General features: G+C 43.0%; 1 protein-coding gene across 2 annotated transcripts in view; it reads left to right on the forward strand.

The window, feature by feature from the left end:
- Nucleotides 1-19,680, forward strand: part of LDB2 (LIM domain binding 2) — a 497,768-nt gene that overhangs the window by 205,019 nt on the left and 273,069 nt on the right. For both annotated transcript variants that reach the window (XM_088450642.1, XM_088450643.1), the window contains exon 2: nucleotides 11,249-11,351. In XM_088450642.1, coding sequence (XP_088306768.1) covers nucleotides 11,249-11,351 — 103 coding nt within the window. The remainder of the gene's footprint in view (nucleotides 1-11,248; nucleotides 11,352-19,680) is intronic.

Consider the following 19,680-nt stretch of genomic DNA (forward strand, 5'->3'; position numbering starts at 1 on the left):
CACGTGCAAATAGCAGATGATTATGATGACATGCCCCAGCAATAGTGAATTAGCTGTTTTTGATCACTCCGCTGGTACTGAATGGTGATTTATTTGTTGCTTGGGCACATATTACACTTTTGCGTGTGTGCTTAAAGCAACCCTTTTTTGGGGGTGGGGAATAGCTTTTGCTCTATCAGGGAAGATTTAACTGCTTTATTGGGGCTGGGTACGGGCTCCAGATGGTAAGGATGCCGGCAGTCAGAATACAGACAGCAGCATTCCAACAGTAAGAATCCCGATTTCTTTATCTATTATAAGTAGAGATGTGCGGGTTCGGATTTACTCGGTTCTTATCACCATTTTACCGCAAGTTCGGATTAGTTCGGATTTATTTTATTGGCTATCCAAAACACGTGATAGCCGATAGCCAATAAAATGCCGTATTGAGATCTGAGTAAAACCGAGTAAATCCGAACCCGCTCATCTCTAATTATAACCCTTACCCTAACCCTCCTCCTAACTCTAACTCACACCTCCCGCAGCCTAACCCTAACCATCCCCCTAGTACCTAACCCTCCCCAACCCTAAGTCTCCTCCTGACCCTAATACTTACCTCCGCATTCTGAGCCTGAATTTGCAATGAACGCAAAATCAATCACAACTGCAATTGCCTACAGATTGCAGTTGCTAAAATATGGTAATGCCTGCCAAAGCACAGCTGACATAAAGACGTCCACTGCTGCCGTCTCATATCTGTCCAATGTCACTCTTCTGCGTAAACATCGGTACCATCGACATCGGGCAGTCACGCACCCCATACCACATGTCTGACCAGTTGCAAACACTGCAAGTCTCCTTATATGCGAAGAGCTCTCATGCTGTGTATGCATTCTCAGTGGCTAATTTATGCCATACTTGCCAACTTTTAAAAAACAGCTTCAGGGAGATTATAGGTGATAGCAGAATGTGCTGCCGCTGAGGGGGCGTGTCAAGTGCCTATGGGCGTATTTATTGTCATTCGGGGGTGTTTCCTACGGTAGCAAATGAAAACTGTAGTGCGCACTAAGAGCAACATGCTGTCAGAACGGGCTGCTTCAGGAAAAGTACCTGCATTGGGCATACCTTTAGCCTGTAGTATATGTATATGTAATATCTGTGTGCGAGAGTGAAATGTGCCACTTTTGTAAACAATAGATGTGTGTGGGAGGATGAGTATAGTCTATATCTGGTAGGAGTGTAGGACTCCACAAATAGAAGAAACAGAACAGAGTAAAGTGAAATATTACAACTACTGTTGCACAAACTATTGGCACAGAATGGGAACAGATCCCCTGGTTGTTTAATAATCGAATTATATGTATCAGTATCACACACATTAAATATATCAGATACATGGATACAGAATTATTCCCACCTATGTGCTGATCTGTGTGATTTGTCTGACACATGATAAATAGCACATGGGAATTACAGAGGTGCAAGCATAGCCTCCTGAGATGAGCCCTGGCATGGGCAGGGTATAGGGGTATGGAGAAGAAGGAGGATGTAATAGCGTGTAAAATGGGCACCAGCAGTATAATAATCAGAGCTTTCAGCATTGCCTCCTGCAGGGTGAGGTGACAACTGACATTGTTAGGGGAAAATGTGGGGGAGGTGGCACAGGAAGGTGCTAAAAGCTGATCACATTATCAGAGTAACCTCCTCCAGTCCTCACCCAGAAGGGAACTATGCAAACAAAACTGTTGTTGCTGCAAGGTTCCATATCAGGTATCAGTCTTTATAACTTCACACGAGGAGTAACCAAGAAATCATTGGGACCCTGACCCTCTGCTCTCTGTTTGTAAGGTCCAAATCCAACAACTCTGCTCTCCTGCTCTTCTTCCTATCCCTCCTGTTTATCTTGCTACACGTAGTGCACCTTCAACCACAAGGTACACAGCCAATCACACACCCTGAGCACTGCTATTAACTACAGTACTTACATGTGTTTGGGCTGGATGGCAGGGGGAGGGAGAAGTACCAGCCACTGATGCAGTAGAGAATGAGAAGCACACTGCACAGTCACTCGGCTCTGCCTGCACTAATGACTCGCAGGCTCTGCTGGGAGAGGCAGCTGACACTACCCACAACCCTGCGGTGCAGGAACAGCCTGTTTTGCATGATGACATCAGGCCCCGCCCCTGTCAAATCCGGACTAGCGCATGCGCACTCTGGAATTAAAACAGGGCAGTGGGAATCCGGGGGATTTAATAAGCTTTGCGGGACAGCGGGAGACTGGTCAATAAAACGGGAGCCTCCTGCGCGAATCGGGAGTGTTGGCAAGTATGATTTATGCACGCCCATGAAACGGCGTCCAAACAGACATGCCTGCGTTTTTACGATCACTACCCCAAAACGCTTACAGCCTGTCAATCACTTTGCGATGGCTTCATCTGTGTGTCCGTAATTGCAATGCGATCGCCGCGCATGCACAGTGCAGCTTATATGCATGCATGATGGCAAACAATCACCAAACAATCGTCTGTAATCGCCAATGTGTTCGCTGCTGAATCAGGCCCTGTGCCAGGATTCTGACTGTCTGGATGCTGACTACATCCCCTTTATTGATTCTTTACATCGAATATGTTTGTTGCAAATAAAGAAAATGTTTACAAATATGGGCACAATACCAAAATACTGTCAATGCATGTGACGTATGTCTGACATTAACCAGGCACAAATGCTACTATTGGCGATCGGTGGGCATCTTCAGATAAATATCACTTTGCATTTGGTAGCAATTGTGGCCTTTTTAATGACAGCAACATGTAAATAACAGCCATCATCATAGAACTGTGGAGGTGGGATACGGTCAATATCTCGACCACGGGGATTCCGGCACTCAGAATGCCAGTGCAGAAATACCGGTGCCGGCATCTCGACCGCTAGAATCCTGAAGGTAAATAGCGAAAGTTGGGAGGAGAGTTACAGGTAGGCACTAGGGGGAGAATTAGGGTTAGGCACTAAGGGGGGAGGGTTAGGTTTAGGGTCAGAGGAGGGTTAGGTTTAGGGTGCATGGAGGGGGAGGTAGGCACTGGGGGGAGTATAGGGTCAGGCACTGGGAGGGTTAGGGTAGGGAGAGGGGGAGGGTTAGAATACTGACAGACAAGTGTCGGTTTTCTAACTCTGGCCCGTATTCAATTAGCCGCGAAAATCCGATCTTGGTTTTTCGCGTGTCGGAAACATCTCCGTATTCAATTCCAAATGCTTTTCGCGTACACGGAAACTCAATGCAATGTAACAGGTGAAAAAGATTCGCCTCTGAATAGCAGGAGAAAAGAAGTGCATTCTTTTATTTTGGGGTGCAAAGGTGGGGAAACCACTCAGAACCCTTGGGACAGCCCCCCAATTAACAACTGTGTCAAAAAATCCCTAAAAATAGTTTAGAACACCCCAAAAAAGTACTTTCATTTTGTGGGCGAAAAAGTACAAAGTGGGGGGACTAGCGAAATAGACTTTTGGGGGTCTGCAAGGATGGGTCAAGTGTTTTTATGATTTCAGGTGCATGCAACAGGTGCATTTTTCATGTTTTTTTTGTAACTTCACTTTAGAGACAGTAAAAGACGCTTGCACCTATTTTCAAGAACCCCAAATTAGACAGGTCTACTTATTTTCACCGAAAAATACTGCTTAATGCCATTCTTCACCACTTGTGCAAAGACGCTAATAAGAAGCTATTGAAACAACTTACTTACCCCAAATAGCTTTATTAGGGCTATTCGGGCACATCTACATTGATCCCCAATGTCAGGGCAGTTTCTAGGGTCTGAGGCTCCCAGTGCAAGCAGTCAAAATGTGCCCCCCCCCCAAGAAGCAGTAATATTGTGGAGTGGGCGTGGCCTCATCATGAGGGGGTGTGGTATCACAGTAAGGGAGACCACAGAATGTCAGCCACTGTGACTACTGAGTACAGGGGTGGCTAACCTGTCAGAGGCAAAGCGCTGAAAGATATATGTAGCTAAATCAAAGACAGACAGCATGCGCACGCCTGAGGCGCGCGCTCAAAAAATTGGGTGTGGCCTAGCTGTCACAAGCCCACGCCGCATTTCTGTGTGCATGCCTTTGGTGTGACATTTGCATCACACCCGTTTTTAGTCGCGTTGAGAGCGAACCCAGCACATTGAAAATACAAGCCAGATCCACATAAAATACACTGCAACAAACCACTTCCACATAAAATATATTGGAAAACCAAGAAGCACATAAACTAAGTTTTAAAACCACATTCCCCTCAAATACATTATTAAATCCAGAACCACATAAAACACATTGAAAAAACAAGATTCACATAATACACACTTCATTCCAGCCCTCTCCCTTGCCATTCCATCCCGATAGGTATTAGGCTTCCCTGGCTCTCAGGCAAAAGTGCCCATTATACAGTGCCCCCGTAGTTGTCCCCATATGCAGTGTCCCCTGTATTTGAGCCCCTTATGCAGTGCCCCCTGTATTTATGCCCCTTATGCAGTGCCCACAGTGGTAGTACAACTTATGCAGAGCCCACAGTAGTGGTGCCCTTTATGCAGTGCACCAAGTAGTAGTGCCCCCTGGAGTGGTGCCCCCTATGCCATGCCCCCATTAGTAGTGCCCCCTGTAGTCATGTCCCCTGTAGTCATGCCCCCATCAGTAATGCCCCCAATAGTAATGGTCCCTGTTGTGGTGCCCCAGTAGTAGTGTCCCCAGTTGTATTGCCCCCAATAGTAATGCCCCCTGTAGTAGTGTCCCCTGTATAAATTCCCCAGTATTAATGCCCCTGTATTAGTGCTCTCAATAGTAATGCTCCCTTTGTAGTAGTGCCCCAAGTGGTAAAGCCCCAAGTAGTAGTGCCCCTGGGCCCTGAGTAATGCCCCCAGTAGTGGTGCCTCCTAAGCAATGCCCCCAGTAGAAGTGCCCCCCGAGTAATGTCCCCAGTAGTAGTGCCCAGGTGCCCCCAGTAGTGGTGTCTCCCCCAGTAGAAGTGCCCCCCTTAAAATGTCCCTAGTAGTAGTGCCCAAGTGGCCCCAGTAGTAGTGTCTCCCCCAGTAGAAGTGCCCCCCTTGTAATGTCCCTAGTAGTAGTGCCCAGGTTCCCCCAGTAGTGGTGTCTCCCCCAGTAGAAGTGCCCCCGTTGTAATGTCCCTAGTAGCTGTGCCCGGGTGCCCCCAGTAGTGGTGGCTCCCCCAGCAGAAGTGCCACCAGAGTAATGTCCCTAGTAGTAGTGCCCGGGTGCCCCCAGTGGTAGTGCCTCCCCCAAGTATTATCCCTAGTACAAGCTGCCTGCACAAAAAAAAAAACACTAATACTTACCTTCAGCCGCGCTCCGGTATCCGCTCCGCTCGGCTGCTCCTCTCCACTATGGGAAAGACGTCATGACGTCCTCCCATAGTGCACACTGGGGGAGCTGGAAGCTGGAGCCTCCCTCTCCGGCTGCTCTGCTCTGCCGGGCGCCCGCTGGTAACTGAATCTCATCGGGCGCCCGGCAGTTCACAGGCTGTTTCTGCAGCAGGGGTTGGAGGCGGCGCGCCCCGTGCGATTGCACGGGTCGTCTGCCCCTAGAAACGGCCCTGCCCAATGTTAGTGCATCTTTTTGGGGGGTTCAGGCTGATATCCCCATTTCTGACAGCACTTTCCGCCTGTTCCGACTTCACGGCTTGCCATTTTCGCGTGGTTTGGAATTGAATAGGGTGAATAGCGGGGGTGCGCACGAGAAATTTCCACGTCCAAAACACATGAAAAGTCCAGCAGGTGAAACTTTATTGTGGACGCAACACTAATTGAATACCGCCCACTGTCGGGATGCCAGCGTTGGATCCTGACCTTCGGCATCCCATACCCATCCCGTGGAGGTAATTGTAACTGTTTATGATGGAGGAGTGGGGTTATACTGTAATCACAGTTTTTACTAAAGGTGCATTACTGAAGAATGTGTATTAAATTTAAGCTTCATATGTGACAATCTTAGTATTTTGATTTGGTTTTACTTGTATAATTTAAATTTAAATTTTGTTTTGGTTACGGTAATGCAAGCAGGTACGGTATTTAGTTTATGTTGTAGGATTTCACAAAAAAATGTGGATGAAAAATGATAAAAACACATAGAATGATTTTGAGCTGTTTTTGTTCTAAATTAACTATTTACTGTATATAATTTGCATACATTTACACATATGTACAGATCATTTACAGATAATTCTCTATTATGTGAGCGATCCAGCATTTCTCACATTACAGGCTGCTTTGTTGAGGGAAGCAGTAACACAGTATATTACAAATGTGTCCTCATACACTTAGAGATATATTTACTAAAGTGCAGGTTTTTAGAAGTACAGATTTTGCCCCCAGCAACCAATTAGATTCCAGGTATAATTTATCTAGCACCTTCTAGTAGACAATAGCTAGAATCTGATTGGTTGCTATGGGTAACATCTCCACTTCTAAAAACTCGCACATTAGTAAGTATACCCCTTACAGCGGTTTTCAATATGGGAGCGATAACATCGTTTTTGCGTTAATATCGCACTTTTGACGTCATTATCGCAGGTTTGACTTTTACACCGTATTCAATTTCAAAGACTTATCGGAGTTTTGAAAAGTCTTTGATAAAAAACGGGGATAACTTTTCACCATTGAATAGGTGTCGAAAAAAAGTGCAGAATTGGGGTTTAGGGGTGCAGGCTTAAAAAAAATATGCTGCACCCCTGGGAATGACATTTAAAAAAGAACTGTGTCAAAAAAAGTTTTACAAGAAAATAGGGACACCCCAAAAAATTAATTAAACATTTCGGTGAAAAAAAAAAAAGGGAAAAAATTGTTTAAGAATAGAGAAATGGGTTCAGGGCTATTCTGCAAGTATGCGGCAGATGTTTTCTAGAATAGAATTATAGCGGCAGGTGCACAAATGCAGAATTTTTAAGAACTTACTTTAGGGACATAAAAATATGCTAGTACCCATTTTCATGTACCCCAAATTTGATGGGACCACTTAAAAAAACGAAAAAAATCACCTAAGTGCTCTTCTGCATCACTTCTTCAATGTCGGAAAAAAACACCTGCTGCGGCTATTTAAATCCCCGACTTTCAATTAAAGGCTAAAACAGGGGTACCCATAGTGATCCCCCATGTTTTTACTACTTTAGAGGGGTCTTACAATTTTTTTAAGGAAAAATTTGTAACTTTACGCAAATCCAACTTCGAAGTTTCCCGTTTTCGTTAATTTTATATTGAATACAGGGATAAGCGGGAGTGCGCCCGATACTTTAACGCAGGTAAAAACTCCGATATGAAACGTTAACTTCGACAGTGAAGTTAACGTTTTATATTGAATACCCCTCTTAGTGTCTTTACACCATATGGCGCAAGATGCCCGGCATGACAGAGAAACTCTGAGACCAGTAACGCACCATTTCTGTTAACATTTTTAATCTTAGTCGCATCACAGACACAGTGGAAAATATCTCACAGTGTATGATAGATGCTGGCAGGGCCGTAAACTAGGGTAGTGTGACCAGCGCCATGGCACAGGGTACCGCAGGGCAGGGGGCGCTGTTTGGACCTGTCAATTCTCCTCTTTATTATCATTCTCACTTGTAGCTTCCTCTTCTTTTATCCCCAGCATCTCCTGGCCTCCCCTATCTCTTCCCTGGCCCTTCCCCATAAAGCCATGGTCCTTTTTTCGGGTGCACTATCTTATGTCCATATTTTAAAAAATGGAGGGTGGGAGGGGCGCCAATGCTCTATCTGGCACAGGGCACCAGAAAGTCTAGGTACGGCTCTGGAAGCTACTGTAGACTTTCTGTTACCTGGGCAAAGACACAGCTGTCCCTCCCCTTTCCAATAGGTAGTAGTCAGCATTGCCTACCAGCCATTCAGCTCCTAACTGCCATGTCACAGGCTGTGTTTGCAAATGACAGTTAGGAGCTGGTTGTCTGGTACGTTATCTCCGTCCACTTTCCCTCCATCCAAGGCTTAGTAAATAGATCCCTTAGTCACACACAGATGTACAAAAGTTGTAAACCCCAGCGGCCAATGTACACTAGCAATGCAGTTTTGTCACTTTAGTTATTTATGTAAATAAGATACACATCTTGGCATAAATTTACTAAGCTCCGTGTTTGTCTGAGATTGCAATCATGGGAGAACTTTTTACAAACACGGGAATTTACTAAGGAAAAAATGGGTGTATTTTCTGTCTTTTTAGAGGTGAACACGGCCGATTCCGAAGTTAAAATGCACCCGTAAATACAAGTAGAAATTAATACACCATCGTCTAATTAAGGCAGTACTTTCCATAGACAGGAATACAACATGGAAATTTACTAAGAATCGTGATTATATAATCACGGGCGTAATAAAGGCAAAAACAGTTAAGAAATAGAAGTTTGAAATAGACCCCCCTCCTGAGCAGCAGATCAGTGTGATCGGTGTATGTTTATGTCTGTAATTTGAAAAATAAAGGGTTAATTTAAAAAAAATGGTGTGTGGTTCCCCCTCCTCAAAAAGCATAACCAGCCCGGGCTCCTAGCCAGTCCTGGTTCTAAAAATATGGGGGTAAAAACGTGTAGGGTACCCCCGTATTTTATGAACCAGCACTGGGCTCTGTGAGCCAGTCCTGGTTTTAAAAATAGGGGAAAAAATGTTGTGGGGTTCCTCCTATTTTTAAAACCAGCAACAGACTCAAACTTAACTGGGGTGTAATGCCACAGCCAGAGGAACCTTTCACCTGGTCACCACGGCCAAAGCATTAACACCCCAAGCTAGTCTGCCCAAGCCTAGGATCTCAGGGGAGATGGGGACCCTTCAATAATGAGGTCTCCCCACTCCCAGGCTTAGGCTGAAGCCCGGGGCTCTTCCCTGCACCCCTGGCTGATGGGTGCAGGGGTAACAGTGTGAATAAAAGATGGGTACTATTGTTTTTACAGTGGGACTACAGGTGCCAGCGTGCCTGCCCTTTGGCACTTGTGGAAGTACAAGTGCCAGCAGACGGTCGCCACCCCTACCCACACTGTTAAAACGATAGTAAAAAAAAAAACCACAGTACACATTCACACTATTACCCCTGAACCTACCGGCCAGGGGTGCAGGGAAGAGCCCTGGGCTTTAGCCTAAGACTGAAGAGCTCAGAAGAGGTGGGACCCCTTCATTGGGGGGTCCCCACCTCCCCTGAGATCCCCGGCTTGGGCTGACTAGCATGGGGTGTTATGGCTTTGGCCAGGAAGACCCGGTGAAAGGGTCTTCTAGATGTGACATTACACCCCAGCTAGGTTTGAGTCCAGTGCTGGTATTAAAAATAGAGGACCCCATTTGCCCCCCAATTTTTAAATCCAGGACACAGAGCCCAGTGCTGGTTTATAAAATACGGGGGCACCCAACACCTTTTATTCCTTGTATTTTTAGAATCAGGACTGGCTCAGGAGCCTAGGGCTGTTTATGCTTTGAATGGGAGGGGACCTCACGCCATTTTTTTAATACTTTACTTAATTTACCACAAACAAACAGCCTGTACGTATCTCACTGATATGTGCAGGCTGCTTGTTCGGGAGTGTTAGGCTAGGGAAACACGGGTAGCAACGATCAGATACACATTGGAAAACACGATCCTGACAAACACAGGAGCTTAGTACATTCCCAAATATCTTTTAGAACCCCCCCCTCCAGTGTCTGATCATTCCTACCTGTGTTTAATCTCGTACAAACATGGAAAAAACACGATTCTTAATAAACTTAACCCCCATAAGATAAAGACTAAAACTTACATTACATAAGTTACACAGTTATTTCAAATCAAATGGTATCACCATCACCACAAACATCCCAGTAATCAGCATTATGCTGTATACATGAAGTTATTTTAAAATTAAATTACATCATCATTACTGTACAGTATATAAGTTTAATGACATTGGTGAAACACCATTGTGAGCTGTGAGGTGTAAAAATTGACTGGAAATGATTGGAAATGAATGTTTTTGATGGTAATAATACTATAATAACAGATCCAAGTTACATGAATGTAGCTGTTTTTATCATTTTTAAAAGAAATCCAGATCCAGAACCAAAAGCAAAACCGAATCCAAATCACTTCAGGGTGGTTTTGCCAAAACCAAAACACAACAATGATTTTGAACCAAAACCAAAACATCAGGGTATGTGAACATCTCTAATAAATAGAGTAAAATATACACACTTACTACATTCTTGCCGACAATCACATTTTTGTAGCTAGGCCAGGGCGCTTCTCGCCATTGGCAGTAGAATTGCAGTATATTGTCGTCTCTTTCTCCTCATAGACTCTTGATTCCCAGCATTATGCTCCCCCTCACGCCCATTTCACTAGGAAGTGGGCAAGATGTGTGAAGGCCATCTGCTCTTCCCGGAGTCAATGGCACTCCCCGAAAATTTGGGAATCTCCCAGATGTTCCAGGGACGTACAGTAGGCTTACTGTACCTGTCCTGCTGAAACCTCTCTACAGAATGAAAACATTAGATCTGCTATTGCATATGGTGCTCTAGTGCTAAGCAGGTTCCCTCTATCTCTAACCACCAGTGAAAGCAGCTAACTCTTCCAAAGTATAATGCTCATGGATTGGTCCAATAATACCATGTGACCAGAACATGGGCTTGTAGGAGTTGCAGTTGTATCTCTGGTATAACATTACACACAGAGACTTTGGCAGACTACAATTACCTGATAATCAGGAGCCTGAACCAAGGGACAAATGTAATAGGATAAGAGTTTAGAAAATGTGAGAATTTAGCAGTAAACTCTCACACTTTCAAAGTCAGCCACTGTAATACACTCCGAGAACATGTAAACTCGCATGTTTTTAAACTAAAAAAACTTTAATGATTTAAACTCTCATCCAGATGTTTTCCCTTTTTTAAGAAAAAACTCGACCAATGTGACAGTTTACTGCCAAACTCTCACATTTTCTAAACTCTCACCCAATTACATTTGGCCCTTAGTTGCCGCCCATTCAGGCTCCGATCCCATCATGTGAAAATATAATTTTTGACCAGCTCAGAGGAGTGCTGGCAATTGAAGGTCAACCCAAGATTTGATTCAGAGATGTGAAACTTGAATTTTTTAGATTAGCGTGAAGCTACAGTAATGTATAGTATAATGCTTTGTTTTACTTGAAATTACATTTTCTAAATGTTTTCAAAATACTAGCTTTTGCTCTGAGTATGCTGTCTTGCTCACTTTGTGTACCTGTACATTAATGTATATATATTATCATTGTCCTTTCCAGGATAGTGACAATCTTTGGTGGGATGCCTTTACAACAGAATTTTTCGAAGATGATGCAACATTAACATTGTCATTTTGCTTAGAAGATGGACCAAAGAGATACAGTAAGTCAGCAGCTACACTCAGTCTGTATAATATTCATGAAACCTGGATGTCCATCACTGGTGCATGCACTGTAGACACTGCTCCTTAGGCCTTTACAACCAACTATATGACACAAGATATTTGTCAGCAGTGTTGCAGTGCAGAACAGTACCATACTACCCTAAACAATTCATCAATAGCTCGGTACATTTTACATATACAAGATCCTAAAGGGATAGAAGCAGCTCTTACATTGCCCCTAAGAACATGTGTACTATGTCTACAACTTAATACGGGATGCAGTCAGGAAGCCGACAGTCGAAATGCTGACCGCCAGCTTCCCGACTGTCTAATCCCGGCAGGGGTCTAATGATAGGTGTCGAAATCCTGACGCCTGTCATTCTCCCTACGGGGGGAGCCGACGCCCGGCATACCAAACGAAGGTAAGCCAGGCGGCGGGCGCGGACAGGTTAGGGGTTCCCAGGGGGGACTTAGGGTTAGGCAGCCCCCCCCCCCGGGGTTAGGCTAGGAGAAGGGAGGTCAGGGTTAGGCACCCCTCAGGGGAGGTTAGGGTTAGGCTGCGGGGAAGGGGGGTTAGGTTTAGGCACTTACAGGGGGGTTAGGGTTAGGCACTTGGGGGGGAGGTTAGGGTTAGTAATAGTAAAAATACTTACCTGTCAGGATCTTCTGTTGCCGGTCTTCCGGTGTTGGGATTTGAACCATGCGAAGGGCGGTATTTCATACTGATCCCCTTAATACGACCCCAATTGTCATCATTATATAATAAAGCATGCTTTCTGGATTTCTATTTCTTGTTCAATAAGATATGTCAGATTAACATGTAGATTGTATAGTGAAATATGATACATTGGAAGCATCAATAAGTGTTACAATCAAAAGCAAAACACTCTTTCTGTACCATGATTAGTGCTCAGCTAGGTTACCGGAACCTGTCAGTTAATAAGTCACAGACAGATATTAATAAGACCAGGAGAGTGCCTAGTTATAGTTACCTACTCTCTCTCTCTTCAGAGACACTTATACATTTTTGGGAGTGCCCCTGGGCTCCTGGTAGAGTACACCAGCCTCTGGGATCCCATCCACTTCACTTGCGGTCTGGATGATGCGATTTAGGGTGAACTGCGTCATTCTGGCTCTGCACACTTCCACCCCTCCTACTTTGGCCTAGTTATTATTCTGTTTTACGTGGCAACTAGAATGTTGCTCCTATAAACACTTGTACATGACTTGTGGGCACGTTAAAAGAATAAAATATAGTTTTCTAGAATTATTTTTTAGTCTAACAACATGGTAAATCCCACTCATAAATCAGACCTCTTTGGTGGTGTCACAGTGCAGACCTCTAAAATCAAACATTCCAACATATTGTCGTTAGGAAGAGGGAAGGGGAAAGGCCTTGCTTCACGCCCCATTTCCATCACTCTGGGATCTTGCCTGGCACTCCCAGAAGCTACTCGCTGCGGAATATGTGTGCGCTATATAAATAACTGGTAATAAATAAATAATAATATTGGGCTGCCCCCTGGCTCTCCCTCACACTGTTTAGAGGTGAGAGAATGCCCCCCCAACTTTTCCTCCTGTGTGACACTGCAGCTTGCCAGTGGAATGGTTGGACAGGGCCCGAATCGTGGGTATACTAAAATCACTAGTGGCTTTCCACTGCAGTCTGGTAACATTTAAATGTCCCCATTCTCTGCTGTTGAAACTGCATAATTTGAACTGAATTACTTAATTTTCTCTTGATGCTGGAGATGAAGCTTGGCAGTGCCTTGAAGCTGCCACATCCGTTTGGACATACGGACACTAGTTGGTGCTTTATCAGTCACTGCTTGTCGATTTATCAGTATTATATAGCAATCGGCATGCTGGGTGTTGCCTATTGGGTAAGATGGAAGCCGTCATAAACAATAAATGATAAGTCAATGTTGATAATGGCCCAGTTGTGGACTGGCTGGCCCTTACTGACAAGTAGCCTCCGGGGAATTTGGCTCCTTTGCCATCCTGGTAGTTGTTTCTCATGTATTTGAGAAGTATATGAAGTGTTATTGCTGCATAGCAAATCCGTATTTTGCAAACAAAACTAATGGCTAAAAACTTGGGCGTAAGTGTATGTGGTCATGTGCCTGGCATAAACTGGGCGGATATGCTACTGGTGCCCACCTGCACTTGTCTTGCAGCTTTCTATATACACACAATTGCAGTTTATTTTGTGAAAGCAAATTTTACCTGCGTTTTAGGACACAACTGAGCCCCCAACTCTGTAGTATCAGCCCCTAGTCCTGCACAGAGGGTAAGGAATGATACCATAAAATATACAAACACAGTGAAAAATCTAGGCGCTTTCTCTGGGTTATATAATGATCCTATAATATAGTCTCTAGGCTGTATACATTTCCCAGATGTAAATTCAGTTCCAGTTGTTCCTCCATCACTTATTCATTGCATCATGGTCATAGATATGCAAAAGAAGGAGATAATCACATATAGTGAAATACCATTTATTCAAATAACAAATTCCTTAAAACAATTCCACCCCCCGTGGGATATTCAGCGTACCAGCAGTGAAGGTGTATCCTGTACACCAGACAACACATTCAACAGCAATGGTTTCAATCTGGATTTTAAAACCTGTAAACGTGTCCACTGGATATGGAGATCTTTCCCACCACTCACGGTACTGGTAGTCTGCTCCCACCTTCCACCAACGCATTTCAACTTGTTAAGTCTTTTTCAAGGTGTATGTTTTCTGGTGGATAATGGTGTTTTAAATACCCCTCCCTCCCCTGTGATTGGTTAATTGCATCAAGATTAAAAAATGCATTCAACCTATCCTTTCATGTACACATACCTCTTACATCGGGCATCCTGAACCCCATATTTGTATATTCATTCTCCTTCGTTAAATAACTTAAATGAAGCCACAGTGAATTTATACTTCCGGTTCCGCGTTCCCTCGGAACGCACTCGTGGACTTCTGGGTAAATTGCATTACCCTTTCAGTTGTCCATAAATGCAGCATGCGAGTCACGCACCAACTTCCGCATTCTCACGGCTGAGGGCCGTGTACGTGACTCACTTTGTCACATGGCTCACCATCCTTGCCGCGCATCTTCTCCCTGGAGTAAGCGTGACCTCCCGAATCACGTGACTCAACACATGTCTTGTGACTTGACAATGGAATGCAAGCTTCCTAGATGGCAAATCCGGAAGTATGCGTTCCAACCCCGCATTCATATTGTGGACTAATCAAAAGGTATTGACCACTATAAAGTGCAAGGTGCCCTTCATGCCAATTGGAATACAATAAATACACTAAAAAGCTACAATCAAAATGGTACATTTACTTTATAAAATACTGTTTACATCATCCATAAAATATTCTTTAAAATCATAGAGGTTTTTTAAAAATGTAAAATAGATAGATTTAAAATCCTACAGAATATACATATAAAATATATAAAATAAATAAACAAGTACATCTTGGATCTCATTCAGACCCGCTCGCAAGCGCTGAGCACTCGCAAGTGGGTCGATGTTTAGGCCTTGTGCACGCAGGAAGCTCCCTGGGGCTTGCGGTTGCGGAAACCCAACCTTAGAGTCTCGTTGCAAGCCCCGATGGTCACGATGGTCTTGACTATTGCGACCATCAACCTGGTCGTTCGCTAAAGCTGTGGGTGGTAACCCACAGCTTAGCTAGCGACCAGGAGGCCGCACTTCAAAATACAAGCGGCCGCCCACATTCAGAATGAGTGCTCGCATTTTGCGAGTGCCTCTGAATGAGGGCCATAGGGCTTTATTCAGAGGCGGCCATACGGTCTACGACCGCACGGCTCCTCGATGTTTGTCTAGTGCGCATGCGCACGAGGGAGCCGGCTCCTTCGTGTGCATGCGTGAGACCCGCTATGACCGACAGCACTGGTCGTAGCGGGTCTCTTTCCAAAGGGGGCGAGCTGTCGATGTTGATTGACAGCTCGCCCCATTTGGAAGGCGGGCCGGGGGCGGTGGCAGCCCAAACGGAGGCATTCCCATGGGAACGCCTGCCGTTTGGGGGAGGCCCCACTGACATCACTAGTGATGTCAGTGCAGAGCTTCCGGCTCTGACAGAGCCAGAAGCTCTCCGGGGCTTACGACAAGTGAGATCCTATCCTAGGGTCTCGTTGTAAGCCCCGATGGTCGCGATGGTCAATGACCATCGCGACCATCACCCTAGCGGTCGTTAGAGCTGTGGGTGTTAACCCACAGCCTAACGACCGAAACAGAGGCAGCTGGTCAGGATGCAAGCGGCCGCCCAGTTTCTGAGCGACCGCTTGCATCCTCCGACCGCCTCTGAATGAGACCCATAGACCTTTGTATAGGAAACAGAAAATTTTATAGAAACCACTTTAACTCAAAATCATTATTTAAACTGTTCGGTTTAAGAGTATTTAATTCATAAATGGTTTTCATTTCCACCTTTGCTAATTCATTGTCGATGCCCTTCCTTCTCCAATGTTGTTTTACCTGTTTAATACCCTGTACTTTCTTTATACCATTCACTGAGCTTTGATGATATTCTTTAAAATGGCTCGACAGTGAGTGGTTGTCAAATCCCTTTTTAATATTCCTGAGGTGTTCGCTCCATCTCTTTTTAAATTGTCTCGAGGTACAGCCCACCTATTGAAGTCTGCATGTACACTCAATAATATAAATATAGTTTCTACTATTACATGTTAAAAAGTCCTCAATAGGCCATATAATATCTTTAACTCTATTTGATGCGTATTCGCAGGTTTTACTTTCTTGTTTACCATGATTCCTACACATTGCACATAGCCCGCATCTAAAAAATCCTTTGGTTTTAATTCTACCCCCTCTAATTACAGGTGCCGCACTTTTCACTAATTTATTTCTAATATTCTGTGCTTTTTTATATATAAATTTGGGATGTTCAGGGTGATGGTCTTAATCACAGGGTCTTGTTTTAATATTTACCAATATTTCCTCACAATCTTTTCTATTTGTTTATATTGGCTATTAAACGTAGTAATAAACTTATATAACAGGTCTTCTTGATTCACATCTACCATTCTCTTTATATGTTGATTAACATCCTCTTGTTTGTAGCCCTTCTGTATAAATTTCTTCTGTAAACCATTGGCTAGTATTTTAATCATCTCTACGTCGGTGCAATTTCTTCTCATCCTTGTAATTTGCCCTTTCGGGATGTTTTTTAACCACTGCAGATGGCGGTTGCTCTCTGTATTTATATAAGAGTTATTATCAGTTGGTTTATGGAAATTTTTTATTTTTAATTCATTCTCCTCTATATAAATAACTAGATCTAAGAAACTGATTTCTTTTTTGCTATGACTAAAGGACAGATGTAGATTAAAATAAAATTGTTACTGTTGAGTTTTTCACAGTATCTAAGTGTATCTTTCTCTTCTCCATCCCAAATAAAAAATGTAGTCTATGAACCTATACCACCGAATAACATTACTAGATGCCGAATTGTTGATCCATATGTTCTGCTCCTCCCATAGCCCCATAAATAGATTGGCATATGCGGGCGCAAATTGTGTCCCCATGGCTGTACCTCGTAATTGTTGGTAAAATTTATCTTTAAACCAGAAGAAATTATTATTTAAAATAAATAAAATACCCTGTTTAATAAAATCAATATGTCTCTTTTCCATACCTCCTTACTTAGAAAGTGTTCTACTGCTGTACCTCCTTGTACATGATCAATATCAGTATACAAGGTGCTTACATCTGCTGTACCTAAAATATAGGACTCCTTCCAGGGTACAGCCTTCATTTTACTCAATAAGTCTGACGTATCTTTTAAATATGATTTTATTCTTAAAACTTCTGGTTGTAAATAAAAATCTAAAACCTGAGATAAATTGGCTGTTATGGAATCCGTACCCATCACAATAGGCCTTCCTGGGGGTTAAATCCTTATGAATTTTAGGTAAAACATAAAATACTGGGAGCATTGGATCATCTTTTACTATATATATTTCTTCATTTTCTGTGATCATATCGTCCTTTCTGGATTCCAAGACTAATTTCATTAATTCTCTTTCTATTCTAGTACTAGGGTTCCCTTTCAATATTTTGTATGTATCTTTGTCCCCAAGTTGTTTAATTATTTCGGCTTCATACTTCTCCTTGTCCATTATGACCATGCCTCCGCCCTTGTTGGCAGGTTTAATCACAATATCTGCATTCTTTGCTAGGTTCTTTAATCCCTCTCTTTCTTTTTTTTATCATATTGCTATTTTTCTTCCATTTGGGTATTAAACCTTCTAGGTCTGTAGAAACCATCTTATTAAAAGTTTCTAGGAAACAACCTCTATTATATGTAGGGTCGAATGTGGATTTTGGTTTGCATACTTCCACATTAGTATTCGCTTCCACTCCCTTACTTAGGAAATATTTTTTAAGCAATATCTTTCTCACAAACTTTTACAAGTTGACTTATGTTTTGAATTAATTCAACTTGCTATCTGGGGCAAATTTCAAACCTTTTTTAAGTACCTTTTCTTCTTCTCTTGTAAGATCATGGCTACTTAGATTGAAGGCCTTGGTCTCAATATTCTCCCTTCTGTCAGTGGACGCGGGCTCATCCTCCTTTTCAGGGATTGAGTTCAAGATTGCCTGTTTATCTTTAGTTTTCCCTGCCCCTCTTTTTCCTCTTTTATATTTTTATTTTTCTTATTCCTATTTTTTATCTCCTCAGTTTGTCTTTCCGACTCCTCCCTAAAAAACTTTCTTCGTTCAGGAGACTGAATCTATTTGATGTTGGGATGGACTTCCTATGTTGGCTATCTTTTGCTTACTATTCATCTTTAGTGAAGAAACCTTTCAATCTAGGTGTAACATAATCTCCTTTATCAGATGGATTCCTGTTGACCTTATTCCAGGTATTTTCTTTCCTTTCCCTGGTTCGATCTTTTCTTCCTGGGGTATGATAGTATCTGTCCCTATCGTAATTTCCCCTTTTTCATCTGTCGTTATTGGGTCTATACTCATTCTTTCTTTCATCATTCAAACTCCAAGATTTACTCCTTACTTTATCCCGTTTGAGTTTCCTGTGTCTATACTGGGTATCTAAACACCAACATGGGGAGTTTTCTTCGTCGACTATTCTTATAGGAGGATCCACCTGATCTTTTCCCTCACTGTAAAATGATACGTCTCCCTTTGTGTCAAAGTCCCTACACTCTCCTTCTTTCTCTTCCTTATCTCTTAAAAACGTTCTCTTTTTTCTAAGGATGATCTCTTTTTCTTTTTTAACCACCTTATATTCCATTTCCCTTTCTAGGATTTTATATTCATTTAATTCCCTAATTGGTTCTATTTTTGTTGTCAGATTCATGATTTCCTCTTCTAAACCCTCCAGATCTTTCCTCCTTTCTTGTATTATCAGATTCATAAGATTATAGGAGCATTCCTCCTATGCTCTTTCCCATCTAGTATCAAACTGCTCAGTTTTTCATTTACATGCTGAAACTTTATTTATTCTTAAGCCTCTTGGGATCACACCCTCTGCAACATACTTCTCAATGGTTATAGCTTCCCACCATGCACAACTTTCTCTAAGGAGGCAATGTTCTAATTTCCTGACTATATTTTCTAAGTCCTCTTCTCCCCAGTCCATTTCTAGATCTTTAGTAGCATCTACTGTATCAAAAATTGAATTATCTAGGAATTTCCTTTGATCTCTATAACCCAGCATGGTTCAGCAGTATTTACAATGGTGAAAAAATTGTGTCAAATAAGTCAATTGAAAACACCGCGCTCCATTGTGAATGCAGCCAGACAGACCTTTCAAAAGAGGTCACCACCTCTTCAATACGTAAAATATACAAACACAGTGAAAAATCTAGGCGCTTTCTCCTGGTTATATAATGATCCTATAATATAGTCTCTAGGCTGTATACATTTCCCAGATGTAAATTCAGTTCCAGTTGTTCCTCCGTCACTTATTCATTGCATCATGGTCATAGATATGCAAAAGAAGGAGATAATCACATATAGTGAAATACCATTTATTCAAATAAAAAATTCCTTAAAACAATTCCTCCACCCCATGGGATATTCAGCGTACCAGCAGTGAAGGTGTATCCTGTACACCAGACAACACATTCAACAGCAATGGTTTAAATCCTGATTTTAAAACTTGTAAACGTGTCCACTGGATATGGAGATCTTTCCCACCACTCACGATTCTGGTAGTCTGCTCCCACCTTCCACCAACGCGTTTCAACTTGTTAAGTCTTTTTCAAGGTGTATGTTTTCTGGTGGATAATGGTGTCTTAAATACCCCTCCCTCCCCTGTGA

The sequence above is a fragment of the Taudactylus pleione genome, unplaced genomic scaffold (assembly GCF_031769625.1).
Source record: "Taudactylus pleione unplaced genomic scaffold, aTauple2 ptg000520l, whole genome shotgun sequence".
NCBI classification, from domain to species: domain Eukaryota; kingdom Metazoa; phylum Chordata; class Amphibia; order Anura; family Myobatrachidae; genus Taudactylus; species Taudactylus pleione.